Raw genomic sequence first — 16,530 nt, 5'->3', positions numbered from 1 at the left:
CCTTGTCGGAACGCTCAAACTGCCGTGGGGATGAACATGGAATCGGAGACCTGGCTCTCCTACCTGCCACTGCCTGGCTGATCTGTGCCTACGGGGCCATGCGGGGACGCAGAATCACTGGAGCACAAGTCCAGCACAGCCATGCCTCCTTCCACCGCAGCTTTGCCCCAGAACACGCCCAGCACTGGGAGCTCTTGTGCAGGCAGCGCAGATCTGGCAGATCTGGAGCCACGCATGGCAGGGCCCCCTGCTGCACGGAGTTATTATCGGGGGGAGACGGGGAAGCACACCCAGGATGTCTGGGTTGGTGTTTCCCACCTTCCACCTGCAATCGCTGGACTCTGCTACTGCCGCTGTGTTGCTCTTTGCCGAGTTTCGCCCTGCCTGTTCGTGCTAGAGTGAATGGAGCTGGCATTCCACCCCAGGCAGGCTCCGGCAGGCGGGAGGAGCTGCACCCACTCACAGCAGGCCTGCAGTGGGGCCAACGGGCAGAAAAGCAGCTGGGAAAATCCGAGCTCCATATTTTAGCCGGAGCTGGTGACTCCCCATCAACGCGGCTCCATTCGCAAACCAAAAGATGGAGTTTCTGATGACCTCCTATGTCCCAAGAGCCTAACCGAGACCCCCCCAAGAACCTCCCGAGACCCCCCCAAGAACCTCCCGAGACCCCTGCAAAACCTAGCCGAGACCCCCCCCAAGAACCTCCCAAGACCCCCTCAAGTGCCTACCCAAGACCCAGCTGAGCCCTGAAGACTCCTCCCTACGCGTGCATGTGCACCCCCCCCCCCGATCATTCTCTTGCTCTCTTCCCCAACCCCTCAGGGACTTGGGGGTATGTCTACATGCAGTTAGACACCCATGGCTGGCCCGTGCCAACTGACTTGAGTTCGCGGGGCTCAGGCTGTGGGGCTGTTTAATTGCAGTGTAGACTTCGGGCTTAGGCTGCAGCCCGAGCTCTGAGACCCTCCCACCTCGCAGGGCCCTAGAGCCCAGGCTCCAGCCCAAACATCTACACTGCAATTAAAAAAAAACCCATTGCCCAAGCCCAAGTCAGCTGGCCTGGGCCAGCCACGGGTATCTAACTGCAGTGTAGACGTGCCCTTAGCTTCCCCACCCGTTCTCAGAGCAACCCAGCACGATGCCTACCTGCTGACGCTTGTCCAGGGGCAGGTTGGAAGGCCCCAGGGTCTGGATGGAGCCAATGATACTCTTCAGCTGAGTGTCTGTGAAATTCTTCCAGATGGAGCCATAGAGTTCCTTCGCTTTCTTCCCCCAGACCTCTGTGAAGTTCTGCTCCTCCAGGGAGGCCAAGATCTGGAAGGCAGGAGGAAAGACTCTTCTGTGAGAGATATTCCCCTTCCCTGGGAGAACCTTTTAGCCATCGCTCCCGGGGACCGTGTGACACGCTCTGTGTGGGGCTCTAGGGAGCGGGAACCAGCCCCAGCGTGGGCCACAGACTGGCAGACCTACGCAACTCCAACCAGCAGGGACAACGAGCCCAGCAAAGAGGGAGGCACAACATGGTCCCCTGCCTCGCTGCCACACCTGTAAAATGGAGACAATGAGAACCACCTTTGTAACAGATGCATGAGCAGTAGTACAGCACCATGGTCTAGTGGATAGGACACCGGGCTGGGACTCAGGAGATACAGGTTCTGTTCCTGCCACCCACCTGCTGTGTGACCACCGGGGTGCTACTTCACCTGCCATTGTCTGTTTCCTCTACTGAGTTTTGTCTATAGAGACAGTCAGCTCTTTGGGGCAGGGACTGTCACTCACTAGGGGTGTGTCTATAGTGTAGCTGGGAGGGTGCTTTCCAGCATGGGTAGACAGAAGCTCTAGCTCATAGGCGCCGACTCTGTGGGTGCTCTGGGGCTGGAGCACCCACGGGGAAAAATTAGTGGGTGCTCCGCACCCACTGGCAGCCAAGCTCCCCCCTCCTCACCTATTTCTCCCTTCCCCGAGCATGCTGCATCCCCGCTCCTTTCCCACTGCTTCCTGCCCCCTCCCCGCCGCCTAACAGCTGTATGGTGGCGCTTACGACTTTCTGGGAGGGAGGAGGAAGAGCAGGGATGCGGCGCGCTCAGGGGAGGAGGCAGAGAAGAGGGGTGGAATGGGGGCGGGGCTGAGGTGGGAAAAGGCGGGGTGGGGTGGGGACTTTGGGGAGGGGTGGAATGAGGGCGCTGCAGGGGCGGGGTCGAGCACCCACCAGGCAGAGGGGAAGTCAGCACCTATGCTCTATGAAGGGTTAAAATCCATGTGCATTTTATAGAACAACCTGGTATATGAATTGTGCCAGCTCTTTTCCAGGCCCAAAGTCCAGAGTATGATCAAGAGACCAGAGGCCAAATAGTGATCAGCTAGGAGAAAGCTGGAATAAACAAGATAACACTGCCTTTGCTAAGATAGGCTTGGTCGGTAGAAATGCCAGATGTTGAAGCAATAACTGAATAATTATGTTTCAAATTGAACAAAGAATCCCTGTTCCTATTGCGTTCGTCTCTTCTGCAGGGAAACGTTCTTCCCACAGATCCAACCTTGAGTTTATGAAAAGTTGACACGTCAGTATAAGATATGGCACCCTTCCACCTCCCTTCCCAGGGACCAATGCTTGCCTTAAGATATAAAGGAGACAATCGTTATTGCCCTATACTTTCCCTGTGTCTTTGCTTTAACCCCTAGGAATGTACCTGTTGGACAATCAAAGGAGTTGCTCCATTCCTATGGACCCCAAATCAGAATTCAACATATATATTTTATACTAATAACGTTTTATCAAAGTATTAATTAAATGTTAACTTGCTAACTTGAGACCACGGGCGGAGACATTATGTAACCTGTTAACCATTGGCTAATGTGCTATCTTGTCTTGCTGCAAAACCTATCCCAGGGCGTGGAACTGTCTACCCCGTCACTTCCCCCTACCCATGGAAAATCTATATATTCTATTGTAATCAATTGATTGGCAGTGTCTCTGAGCCTAATAAGCCAGGTGACACTCCGCCAGTGCTGTGTGTAATAAACTCCTATGCTTGACCTCTACACGGTGTGGATTTATGTCCTTCATTCTAGCTTGCTAAAAATACCAGTGTGGCTGGCATGTGACTGTCCACCCGTGCTGGGAAGCCCCCTCTCCGCTGCAGTGTAAACTTACCCTAGGTGCACGTACAGCACCCAGCACAACCAGGGCCCGAATTCAGTTGAGGCCTCTAGATGCTACTGTCACTTAAATAATAACCAAGTGCTAATGGGAGTCCTAGGTATTCGTATGAGACAACATGGCTGGGGGGAAGGAGTGCCCACTGGAGCGCGGGTGGCGGGGCTGGAGAGGGACTGTCCCAGCTTTGAGGCAGTGGCTCGTTTGTCGGTATTTTTGTCATTCCTTTTCCTAAATCTGGTGCAGCCACAAAACAAGGCTGGATGGGAAGCTAGCCCGCACAGTATAGGCAGGGCCGGCGCAACCCACTAGACGACCTAGGTGGTCGTCTAGGGTGCTAACATTTGGGGGGCGGTGACCAGATCTTCGGCCGGCCCGGTCGTCAGCGGTATTTTGGGGGCGGGACCTTCTGCTGCCTCTATCAGGGGCGGCATTTCAAGGGGCGGGACCTCCGCCGCCTCTGTCGGGGGCGGTATTTCGGGGGCGGGATCTCCGCCGCCTAGGGCGGCAAAAACGCTGGCGGCGCTCCTGAGCATAGGACCCACTTCCCTATTGCCCTGCACCGTGGTCATTCCAGTTCTATGAGATGGGTATATCTCCATATATTATTTACACCCTGCTAGAGCTGTGTAAAAGGGCCTTAGTATGAGAATCAGGCCCACTTTGCACTGGTGTATACCGGTACGTCTACACTGGGGGGAGGGGGAGGCAGCAGTGACTCTTAGAACTCAGGTCAACGGACTCGGGCTCAGTTAGCAATGTAGACGTTCTTGCTCAGGCTGCCCACCAGGCCCTGAGGCCCTCCCCGCTGGCCTGCATTTGGGATAGGCCAGATCTGAATTCCCCACCATTAAGTTTAGGAATGTCTGAATGCAGGATTTTGGTCTGTCCAGTTATATAGACAGATAAAGGGGGAACCCTAACGTTCGGATCCAGGTTCAGATTCACGATTCCCCTGGTATTAAGATTCAGGGTTTGTTCAGACGATGGGTGTAACCATTCACGCCCAGCAAGGCCAGCGGTCCATCGGGCAGCAGGACTCCTTTCAGTCATGATTGCTCTGATCCCCATCAGCAGCAATTCCCCCAGCTGTTGAAATGACCTCCCTCATTATCCTGGGTTCCTGCGGCTTGCCCCATTCATTCACTTGCCGCCCTCCGCTCGCTTCTGGCAACTGACACCAATGGCTCATTGCCCAGATATGCTAGGCAAGCCCAACACTGCAGCTGTGCAGATGAAAACCTGACGTGGAAGTCGCTGTGTAAGGATGCACTTTACAAGAGATCTGGCCAGGAAGGGGGAAATAATCAGAGGTGAGTCGCAGGGTTGCGCTGATCTCTGACATTTCTAAGAGGAGACACCAGTTTCCAGCTAACGTGGAAATCGCTCCAAGTCCCACTCCCTGCCTGGAGCTTCTCCAGCTGGCAAACGAGCTCCAGAAAGGGTGTCATGTGAGGTCCCACTTTCGAACTGAACAGGAACAGCAGGTGGATTATAAGTGGCTCCGGGTAAATGTGCATCTTTTGCAGCCTTGCTGGCAGCTGCAACAGGCAAGGTTGAATAAACTGCACTGTTTGCAGGGGAAAAACCTGCTCCATTTATAAGTGGGCTATAGATGATTAACAGGAAATTATGAGATGTTTTCACACATGGTTAGAGAGTCCAGCAAGTCAATCATTTGCTGATAACTATCTCTGGCAGCTTCTACGCATGTGCTTAAAAATCAACAGGACACGTACAGCTCATGTCTGCAGTGTGTTTAAACCTTTTATACATGGAACCTTAGGAGAAAGTGGAACCAACCTATTCCTTACATAATCCTGCTCTGCTAACCACAAGGACATGCCATGCACCTTCCAGGAGGGATCTTTCAAAGCGCCGAGTCTCAGCCCTGTTCCCATTGACCCTGACGGGAGGCAAGTTAGAGCAAGGCTGAGCACTTTGGAAAAATCCCATCTTTGGTTCAATGATGGCTCAGCATTGTTCACTCTCACGCTCCAATCACAAATCTTGCACTATTTGGTGTTTTTCTTAAAGAACCAACTCCTGGAGTCACATGATGATGGTAGAATCTTGGTTTCCATTTAATTTTTTTTTTTTTTTTAAAGCAAGTTTCTAGCTCTTGTGGTTGCAGAGAAAAGCTTGAAAACATAAGGCAAGTGAACCCGAAAAGCTAAAGACAATAGAAGGCAAAGAAAAAAAGAATCCTACATTTGTTAAAACTCTTGCTTTTTAACCCAATCTCATGATGTTTGGAGCCTGATTTTGGAATGGCTGGAATTGCCAATATGGAGACTTAGTTTAAACTAAGGAAACAAACCAACTAACGAAAACCAGTCTCCAGCGGAGAGAGTGTAGTGTGTGCATTTCACTTGGGAACAGACTGCAGCAAACGTCTCCACACACAAGCAGAATTCTGGGAGGTTTAAAGGCACAGTGCACTGAAAACAAAAAGCAGCGGCATTTCATAGTCACATACACATCACTCTAGCCATTTGTCTACCCAAAGTATTTCTAACGTGTCCCTCACTCTTGAGTCTAGGCACCAGCAGCATCTAGATGTATCAGACAAAAATGTATTGCATATAAAGAGAGCTGAATTCAATGTTACAGTGGGTGTTGTGAACACACATTCCAGCCAACCAACTCCCATTTGCATTCAGGAGCCAGCATGGGCTAATAACTAGCGCATGGGCCTGGGAGACCTAAGTTCTAATCCCATCTCTACCACGGACCTGCTAGAGGGCCTTGCGCAAGTCTCTTTGCCATCTTGTACCTCAGTTTTCCCATCTGTAAAATGGGAACAATGACACTAATCTCCTTGGTAAAGCATGATAGAAAGTGCTAACTAAGAGCTAGGTATTAATTATAACATTACTAATACGTGAGGGGGCTGGAGGGTTATTAAGTGATGTGGGCACCCGGCTGCTGGGCAGTCCCACTACCTGATGTCACATAGCACCTCTTCAGGTGGCAATGGCCTCAGGGTAGCTGGCTTTGAATTGGGAAGAGACCCGTAGATCTAGCTTTGTGCCCTGAAAAAATCTGAATGACCCCAGGAATATTTGCGATTCCGGTAAATGCTACTATTGTATTCATTTTACACAGATGCAGGGCTCCCTCCAATAAGCAAAACGAGACTGTTTGACTTCATGAGCCTGGCTGCCAGTGCAGGTGCATCAACCCCAAGCAAGGCAGCCACCAGTCCCTCCCCTTGTCACTTGGCTGGCTGCGTGCATGTGCAGCTGACACTTGGGTAGCTGTCAGGTGCTATGTTAAACCCCCACTTTGCAGGGGTGGAGGATGGAAAGGTGGCTCCGGAAGGGGCCGATTCCCACCCTAAGAGCCCAGGGAAAGGGCTGAGTCGGCTCTTTTGCTTTGGAGCGTCTGGTGGGCAGATATGATGATGAGCCTGGAAACTCTCCATCACCCCCTGCCCACTCTGCACTCTTGTTAACACTCCAGGAAGTTCAGGGGCAGCTCCACATCCCTTCTGTTTCTCACACTCCCCCTGGTGCAGAGGGGTCCCACCAGGTTCCCCCTGCCAACCAAGCCCAGCAGCGAGGGGCAGGAAAGGCAGGCACACAGGGAGGTCTCCACACCCCTCCATGCCATAGAGGAGGTCTTCCTCACCGGCATGGAGGGAGGAGAATCCAGGCATTAGTCCCCAACCCCCTGTGGCAGGGTCAGCCTCCACGATGCCCCCTTGTGGCCTGCTGTGGCACTACTCACCCTACCTCAGTTTCCCTGGAGGCAAAACTCTGCTCCGGGGATCTGCACCTTGTATCAGGGCTTCCCGCTCTGCACCTGCTGGCTCCCCCCCGCTGCTGGTTGGGCTTGAGACCCAGCTCAATTCTGGTCCTCAGCTGGCCACAACCTTTCTACTCAGAGTGTGTGTTCTCTCAAGTTAACCCTTCTCAGCAGCCTGGCCTACCTGCCCCCGGGAAACTCTTTCAGGCAGCTGCTTCTCGCAGCACCCCCAGGCGTGGTGCCGATCACCAGTGTTGCCAACAGGCTAGTTTTTGCTGTGCCTTGCCTGTTGCAGTGCAAGGAGCCGGGGCGGGGTGGGGGGGGAGAGAGAAGAGGAGGGTTGCCATGCGCACATGCAGCCGTGCGAGCAGCGATCTTGTAACTACCAGCCATGCACATCACAGCTGGAAGCACACCGGCACCCAGCTCCCACTCTGCATCCTGGGCCCTCCCCTGCCAAAACCATGGTTGCACCTCCTGGGGCTGGGGACCTGAAAGCGGGAGAGAGCCGAGGCTCGTCAGCAGAGAGGGGTAAGGAGACCCCTACCTCCCTCACCCTGCTCCTTACCCATCCCTGCTGGCGAGGCTTAGGTCTGTCCTGCTTTCCTGAGCTCTTGTGGGAGCACCCCCAACACCATCATCCCCTCAGGGGGCTCCAGGAAGTGGGACAGACTCACTGGTTCACCACCAGGGACTCTTTCTGTTGGCAGCGGGGTTGGCCAGTGCCCAGTTTTTCCTGCATCTCAGAAGTGGCCACCCTACAGATCACAAACCAACAACAGTCCCAAAAGAAACCCAAAAAGGCCCTCCACCCTCCTGGGCTCCCTCTCCATCCTGCTTGCACGTACACTGCTGACCTTCCCAACTCTCCCTCCCTGGAGCTCCAGCTTCTCCTCAGAGCTCCCCCGGCAGGGCTGCTGCACCCCCTGGCTTGAAGCGGTTTCCATCACATACAGGCTTTGCGGTTTGGTTCAACGGCTCTCAGCCCCCTCCACTATACAAATTGTTCTCACGCCACAGGTCCCCGGAGTCCTTCCCACAGGCTGGGATCCTTGTTCCCAGTCTACCTTCCCCCACAAGCCTGCCCCAGGAGCCTCTTTCTCCCCTCTCAGCCCATCACAGGAGAGAACTTTCCTTTGGCAGCTCTGCTCCCTCACTGGGCTCCACCAGGTCTTTATGGAAGCCACCTGTCTCTTTCCCAGCTACAGCTGATAAGTGACTGAAGCCATCTGATTCCCAGCCGACCAGGATCACCTGGGGGTGTGTGTGTAATGGAGCAGGACTCACTCATGCCTCCTACTGGAGGTCTTCAGGAATTAGCTCTCTTCCAGCCTGGGTGCCCTCTGCAGGCTGGTGTCCTGCTTGTAGCTGGCCCCGTGTCCCTCCCAGACCCTGGTGCCCCTTTACCCTGGGGCTACCCCCTAGCAATACCCCCACCGGTCTCTATGGGTCTCCCCTCCCTGGGAAACCCCCCCACCCTCTAATCCCCACCTTGCCTCAGTCTGGGCTACTGCCAGTCATCACCAAGCCCCGCTCCCTGGGGCAGACTGCAGTGTAAAAGCCACTCATCATAGGCAAGGGGGTTCAGACCTGCTGCCTTTGCTTGCTTCCCAGTACCGCTATGGGCCTTGGACCAGGCCCTACAGCCCAGGGAGTTGCCAGCCTGGAGCTTCCCTGCTCCTTCCCCAGCCCTGCTTTGCTCTAGTGCCCTTTCTGCAGGCAGCCAGGCCCTGCTCTATCCCAGCCTGGAGAGACAGTCCTGGACTGCTGGCTCCCAGCCTTTTTATACAGGCCAGCTGTGGCCTGATTGGGGCGTGGCCCGGCTGCAGCCGCTTCCCCAATCCGCCCAGTTTAGCAGCTCTCAGCCACAGCCTTCTCCCAGGGCTGACTTTAATCCCTTTTCCGCTGGAGTGGGGGAGCCGCCCCACTACAGGGGGGACAGACTGATCTGTCAGAGATGAGGCTAAGCCTGACTCCCCTTAAAGGGCCAGTCAGACAGGGACACCCCCACATAGGCATGTGGAGGGGCCGGTTTGCAGCTCTACTGGCCTTCCCGTGGAGGGCTCATTTCTTCTTCTTCTAGGAGCGCTAGTCATGGTTCATTTCACCCTCCCCCATCCCTGCCCAAAGCCCCCCGAGGCAGAGTTTCGGCAGGGAGAGATGAATGCCATCCTAAAGAAGCCAAGCCCTGAAAAGCCTGGAGTAGTTCTGGACCCCGGGAATGGGATTCAGAGCCTTTCGCCTTGGGGACCGCAGAGCACATCCAGCCAACGGTACTAGCCCCAGTGACAGAGAGTTATTGCCACATCTCCATCAGCTGTTTGGTGGCCTCAGGCACCGGCAGGCAGGTGTCCATTGCTGTCACACCTGGCATTAGGTGGTCCCTGTGTGGGCAATCTCAGGGGACGGATTGGCCTCGGAGACAGACTTCGTCCACCCCAGGATAGAGGAGGTGAGCCAGGGACAGGCAGCTCGCACTGTTAGTGTATTCACTGCCGGAGAAAGAGAGGACCTTTGAAGTCCAAGGCTGCCAGTCTGACACCTTTCCCCAGTGCTCTGCCCACCTCAACACCTCCCGCCCCTGCCCCCGTTTTTCAGCCTGAACTAGGTTTCACGTTCCAGGCACGGCAGATTCACCCTTTCGTTTCTGGGGAGAGCCCCGTTCCGATCCCATCAGACTGCTCAGTCATTCGCAAAGGCCTCTCCTGTGTGCACTGTGGCAGGGAGGCAAGTCACTCGCTCTGATTTCTTGGCAAGATTCCTCCTCTTCTCCCAGTGACCGGATGCTGCCCATTGTCTTAGGGAAGGTGCGGTGTGGACAGGGCCGGCTCCAGGCACCAGACGAGAAATCACGTGCCTGGGGCGGCACACTGTAAAGGGCGGCATTCCAGCCAATCTTGGGGCAGCCAGCCCAGCCCTGCAGGGGCACGAACTAGCGATCCCCGCTGCTCACCGTGCCGCCAGGCTCCCTGGGACGCACCACTCCCCACCGCCTGCACCGGCCTCCGCCTCCTGCGCCGCTCTGAGCCCGGCCTGGCCGAGCCACCTTTAAAGGAGCTGCTAAGCCAGCACCTCCTGCAGCCTCCGGGGGCTCCGCCTGCCCGGCTGGGAGAGGCACCCCAAGGCCAGAGGGGGGAGCCCCTCTCGCCCGGCTGCGAGCAGGCTGCAGTGCCTGGCTGCCCATGGGTGGAGGGAGCGGGCAGGTGCCGCCCTTCAGCCCCCTGCGAGCCACCTTGACCGCCCTCCACCTGCTCCCTGCGGCACCCGGGTTTTTTTTTTTGCTTCGGCAGTCCGGCCGCCTTTTTTTTTTTTTTTTGCCTGGGGTGGCAAAAAAGCTAGAGCCAGCCCTGGTTGTGGAGAACAATCAAGGCTGTGTTACCCACAGGCTTGAGCTGCTCAGCAACTCTGGGAACGGCTGCAACCTGGAGAGTTCACTGCAAAAAAACCAAGATCCCCAAAACAAATTGCAATGACGCAGGGTCATTTGTAGGGACTGAACCTGGCACCTCATACGCTAAAAATCCTGGGCTGGCTGATGCCAAGCCTGTAATAGACTCATAAAACCTCTCCTGGAGCCCTGCCACTCGACAAAGAGCAACAAAGGGGTGCTTGGGAGTTGTTCAAAAACGGGTGGAGAATTTGGGATGACTTATTTTTCTTCATCGATTCCAAGACCCAAAGGGACCCCTGCGATCATCTCGTCTGGCCTCCTGTACGACACTGGCCTAGAACTGCCCCTCAAGAATTCATGTTTGAACTAGAGCAGATCTTTTAAACAACATCCAGTCTCGATTTTAAAATGGCCAGTGATGGAGAATCCGCCGTGATCCGGGGTCAATTGTTCCAATGGTTAATGGCTAGGAATTCGCCATCAACTCCAGCAGGCCTCATCATTACACAGGGTCTGGGTGAGGGCCTCAGGGCCTGATCCGTTGACTTCAACGAGAGTTTTGTCTGAGTCAGAAGCCCAAGGTTTGGCTCAGCCCAAGCCTGATGCGCTTCACCCACAAACGTAGCGGAGCAGAACACACGTGGCCGCAGGGACCGGTTGTCAATCTGCAGGGTCGAAAGGCGAAGCGGCTTCCTGGGAGCTGTTCTTGCTTGTGGTGTGTGTTAATATTTTGTTGGCTGGAAATGTTGACTTTACAAGACGGGCCTGGTGCAGATCTGACAACATAGCAGCAGGGAAGGAAAACATGCTAAGTGCGTGTTCTTGGGGCAGTCTCTTAGAGTTTATTTGATAGCTCATTAGCTGCTATTTAAGCCTTTTCAGCCAGTCTCCAAGTAGGCTGGGTTGTTTCATTTCATTCTCCTCTTCATTACTCAGGCCTCATTTTCTGGGCAGCAGATGTGGGTGGATACAGCTAAACGGTGCATGCGGCCATGCCTGGGTGTAGGGTGCCCAGCTAGCAAATGTAAAAAAATCAGGACAGGGGGTGGGGCGGGTAATAGGCGCCTATATAAGACAAAGCTCCCAATATTGGGACTATCCCTATAAAATAGGGACAGCTGGTCACCCTACCTGGGTGTGTGGAACAGCTGTTTGCTTCCACCCCCTTTGGAGTCGCACAAATCAGGTTTTGATCACACAGCCATTTGAAGAAACCTTCGCACGGGGGAACCCAGATTTGCTCTTTTCCTTCCAGACGGCCAATCGCCGAACAGAAAGGAGACCAGGTGGCTCAGGAGACCCGCCCACATAGCAAGTAGTTGGCGGCCCCTCCTGAGGTTGAAAACTGGTTGCCTCAAGCTGTTGGGCAGATGCTCAGGAGAGGCATTGTGCGAGTCAGTGCACGAGCCATTCACCAGGAGACATAAGGGCTATGTTCCCCAGGGCCTGCATTCCCAGTGCTCTGCCCTCCCCTCCCTTTATAACAGCCGCCTTTTAAAACTAGGGTTACCATACGTCCGGATTTTCCCGGACATGTCCGGCTTTTGGGGGTTCAAATCCCCGTCCGGGGGGAAATCCCCAAAAGCTGGGCATGTCCGGGAAAATCGGGAGGGAGGGATGGAGGGCTCGGGCGGGGCCTCTTTGGCCGGGCCGGTGCGGGGCCGGGCCGGGGTCGCGGGGCCGGGGGCATGGTGCCGGGCCAGGCGCGGGGCCGGGCGGGGAGCTGGGGGCGCGGTGCCGGGCCGGGAGCCGGGCGGTGCGCCGGGCCGCGGGCCGGGGTAGCGGGGGGGGTGCGCGGGGCCGCGAGCCGGGCCGGGGTAGCGGGGGGGTGCGCGGGGCCGCGAGCCGGGCCGGGGTAGCGGGGGGGGTGCTCCGGGCCGCGGGGCCGGGCGGGGAGCCGGTCCGGGGTAGCGGGGGGGTGCGCGGGGCCGCGAGCCGGTCCAGGGTAGCGGGGGGGGGGTGCGCCGGGCCGCGGGGCCGGGCGGGGAGCCGGTCCGGGGTAGCGGGGGGGTGCGCCGGGCCGCGGGGCCCGGCGGGGAGCCGGTCCGGGGTAGCGGGGGGGTGCGCCGGGCCGCGGGGCCCGGCGGGGAGCCGGTCCGGGGTAGCGGGGGGGTGCGCCTGGCCGCGGGGCCGGGCGGGGAGCCGGTCCGGGGTAGCGGGGGGGTGCGCCGGGCCGCGGGGCCCGGCGGGGAGCCGGTCCGGGGTAGCGGGGGGGTGCGCCTGGCCGCGGGGCCGGGCGGGGAGCCGGTCCGGGGTAGCGGGGGGGTGCGCCGGGCCGCGGGGCTGGGCGGGGAGCCGGGGGTGCGCGGGGCCGCGGGCCGGTCCGGGGTCGCGGGGCCGGGCCGCCGGGGGGTGCGCTGGGCCGCGGGGCCGGGAGCCGGTCCGGGATAGCGGGGGGGGGGGTGCGCTGGGCCGCCGGGGGCCGGCAGTGCTGGGCGGGCTGGGGGTGGTCGGCCGGGGCTGGCACCCCAGGGCCCGAGCCGACCCAGGCTGGCGCCGCCGGGGGGCCAGCCTGGGCCGCGCCTGCTCCCCCCACACCACCCCTTACCAGCTTCAGGCTTCCCGCGAATTTAATATTCGCGGGAAGCAGGGGAGGGGGCGGAGACTTTGGGGAGGGGGCGGAGTTGGGGAGGGGGCGTGGGCGGGGCTGGGGGCGGGGGCGGGGCCCCGTGGAGTGTCCTCCATTTGGAGGCACAAAATATGGTAACCCTATTAAAACAGACAGTTACCAAGCTTTGATCCGGTTCAAAGGTCCACTGTCCCAGCCCCACACCTCACAGCTCTGCCTGCCTGCTGCCTCTCTTATGGCGAATGACACAAGGAGGGTAAAGGGGAGAACGCCCAGACACGGCACCTAGCTTTGCAGGTCAGTGAGGCGAGCCGCCTCTATTGACGGTCTGTAATTTTCAAAGCTGAGTTTCAGATCTGCAGGCCGAGGGGGAACGGCCTCTGCTCCTGAGACGTAACCCGTCCTTCCCCCCGCTCTTCTCAAAACACACTCACACCCCAACACAAGCCATGCTCCTTCAGCATGGGATTCTTGGGCTTTTTCAGCCTGTCAGTCACACTCCCCTAATCACCAGAGGAGAGGGCTAGTGCCCTCCCCCATCCCTCCATGCTGATCCCACTGTCTCTCCAGGACTCTCTGCCCAGGAAGTTAACAAGGAGATGACTGCACTGCATCAAGCCCATTGGGGTGTCTCTTCTGTGGGGTTCTGGTATTGCTAGGGATTGGCTTCTACAGCTGTGAGTTTCCAAGAGTCTCTTACACGGCACCCAAGCAGGTCTAACACTAACACACGTCTTGCACGGATGAGCAATGACAAGATCCCCATGCAACTCCAAAGATTTTCTGATAGTTGTTTTTCCCGGGGGAATGAGGGGCAAATGCAGTATCTGAGGAAACACTGGAGAAGAGATGTCAGTCAGCCAGAGTCCACAGACACACCATTTAGATAGACAGATAGATATGTATGGGGATGGAATGATCATCAGATAGATCGATCGATAGATAGATATGCTTAACACTGCTTTGTTATTATAGAGTTGCTAATCGGTGCGGAACTACCGACTGACTTTCTTGTAAAAAATTGATCGTATGATTTATTTGGGAAAAAAATATATATATATATACAGAGAGAGAGAGAGAGGGAGAGAGAGATTTGTGATCCTGGATCTAGCAAATATACTATATGAAATAAAATGTTTGTCAGGTTAGATCTTATCAGCCTTCTCACTGTCTTCCCTTTAGAGAGCTGATTGTTTAGGTAAATGTCACTGATTTGCTAATTACCAGGAAGAAAGATAGGAGAACATAAATTTTATTAGAGAATATTTAAAAAATAAAGACGGTACAAACGATTCAAGGAGTCAGTTGTCAGTTATTGGGGGGAACATACAGAGTATGGGGGGGATGTTTGTTATGTTGGGGTTGGCAGCACACATAATACATACGAACTGTAGAGTCCCCAATTGGGGGGGTGGGCGGTGGGCGAGATAAAGACAGTTAATAATCAGTGAGGGTCAATCATTCACACATGGGGCACAAATAGTCATGGGCACAAGTAGGTGGGTTGGATGGTGGTGATGGGGCGACCCTCACGGGGTGGGATCCAGGGGAAAGAAGCCCTGCAGGGTGGGGGGGGTCCCAGGCCCAGACAACTGTCAGCAATACCAGTGCAACACAAGGTTGCCACTGGACTCAGATTCTCCGCTGCCCTGTTGTCATCTACACCTTTGCAAGGTGGGTGTCAAGTGCTCACAAAGGAAGGCAGCATTCCACACCTACCAGGCACTCACTTTGCACTGGTGCAAACGATGACTCCGGGTGCAGAACAACAGGGAATCAGGCCCATGATTCCTATAGCAAAGCAGAAGGCACCATCCTCTTCCTAGGGCTTTATTTTCATCCTGCCCCATATGGTGAAACACTCCTCTATCCAAAAGTTACTGAAGGGGTTTCTCTGGTGTATTAGCTCTCTGCACTGGGAGAGCCGGGCCCCTGGGTCTAAGCATGGCTTTGTGAGGGGAGGGACATGAAAAATCCAACCAATATACATCTGTGAAGCTCTCTCAGCTCTAGATCAGTATTTCTGTGGTCTGATTGCTGGTTTGGAGCAGCACACAGGTTTTAGGCACCTTCACCTGGGATGACCTGCATAACTCACTCGTGGATTTGGGCTAGAGGATGGGGCACGAGACTGACACTCCGGAAACTTTGCTTCCGTTTCCAGCTCTGCCACTGCCTGCTGGGTGGCCTTGGGCAAAGCACTTACCCTCCCAGCCTTTGTCTCTGTTAGACTGTAAGCTCTTTGGGGCAGGGGCTGCCTCTTGCTTTTAGTACAGCGCCATGGGGCCCTGGCCGCAGCCATAGCCTATAGGTGATACTGTAATAGCAGTGACGAATAGCCCCCATGGCTAATGGGGCCATCTCACTCCTCAAGCCAGTAGCTTTCACGCTGCAGCAGTCTCTCTGTCTCATCCTTCCCCACTGGAGATTCTGCATCCGCCCCCGTGGCCCCATTACACTCCTCTTTGGTGCACACCTAGCTCCCCCTCCTCCATGCCCGCTACAAGTCCTCCTGCCCACCCCCATACTGCATGAGGAGGCAGATTCCCTCCCCACACCCGCGGTGCTGCCAGTGGGGGGAGCAGCTTTAAACCCCAAGCCACAGCAGCCCACATTTTAGGCTATATTAGGTGTGTCTCCTCCCCCCGCAACCCCAGGGCCCTTCCAGTCTCAGGGGCTCCCCGCCCGCAGGGTTAGACCCGAGGACAAAATCAGTCTCCTCTGGACCTTTGGAGCATCGGCCGCTGGGGACAGGAAGGGGTTTGCCCAGGACACTCCATGGGCCCTACGCTTCTCTGCTGACGCTTCGACAAGCTAAAGTTTACCAGGCCTGATCCCCGGTTGGTGTAAATCAACAGCTCCACTGAAGTTAATGGCGCTCCGGCAATTGACGCCGCGAAGGACCCGGCCTGTTCTCTTTATTTCTGTTGAGCTGTAGGCAAGCGCCAGTCATGCGGAAACCCGACGGGCGGGTGCCAACGCCGCTCGCTGCGGGCTGGGATAATGGAAGAGACATGTCATTCTGGCGCTTTCCCACCAACTAGGCAATTCAGACCCCCTGGAAGGGACACCCAGGCTGGGGAGAGCCCCACTAGATTCACCCCTCCCTTCTGCCTGGCTTGGCTGATAAGAAAAGTCACCCGAGGAGGCCTGCTAGACTCAGCCTTGCTTCGCGGCTCTAGGGCTTTGGGGAGGAGCCCAGCTGCGCTAGGAGAGAGCTGTCACCCTTCCCCACCGTGCTGACTGCCAGTCCCCTGTGCTAACCACTAGCCCACACTCCCTTCCTAAGCCGAACATGACATTGGTAGCACAGTTCCTGTTTTCTGTCCCTGTTCCTGTTTTCCTTTTAAAATGTCAGAACCTCCAGAGTCATACGGTGCCTGTTGTTAAACGTCTGTTACAAAACACAAAGGCTTAGCTCTCACGCTGGGGTGGATCAGCAGAGGTCAGGTGGCTGAAGTTCCGACCCACAGTGCAGGACATAACACTGAAATCTTGGGCCAGCGCCTCGGCTTTGAGTCTTGTCCCCTTGTGCCATAGACTCAAAAAGGGCCTTGCATTCCAGGGAGCCTGAGACACCAGGACAGCTGGCAACTGGCATAGGTTAGAGCAGCCCTAAGGCTGTTCTAATATACGCTGGGGGGGAACAACAAGTGCTCAGCT

At 56.2% G+C, this 16,530-nt stretch overlaps 1 protein-coding gene across 2 annotated transcripts in view; it reads right to left on the bottom strand.

Moving 5' to 3' along the window:
- ACE (angiotensin I converting enzyme) overlaps positions 1–16,530 on the bottom strand; it is a 63,697-nt gene that overhangs the window by 41,678 nt on the left and 5,489 nt on the right. For both annotated transcript variants that reach the window (XM_054014398.1, XM_054014400.1), the window contains exon 2: positions 1,147–1,314. In XM_054014398.1, the coding sequence (XP_053870373.1) occupies positions 1,147–1,314 (168 nt within the window). The remainder of the gene's footprint in view (positions 1–1,146; positions 1,315–16,530) is intronic.

This window comes from Malaclemys terrapin, chromosome 25 (genome assembly GCF_027887155.1).
Source record: "Malaclemys terrapin pileata isolate rMalTer1 chromosome 25, rMalTer1.hap1, whole genome shotgun sequence".
Taxonomy (NCBI): Eukaryota; Metazoa; Chordata; order Testudines; family Emydidae; genus Malaclemys; species Malaclemys terrapin.
This window is presented reverse-complemented; position numbering and strand designations above follow the sequence as displayed.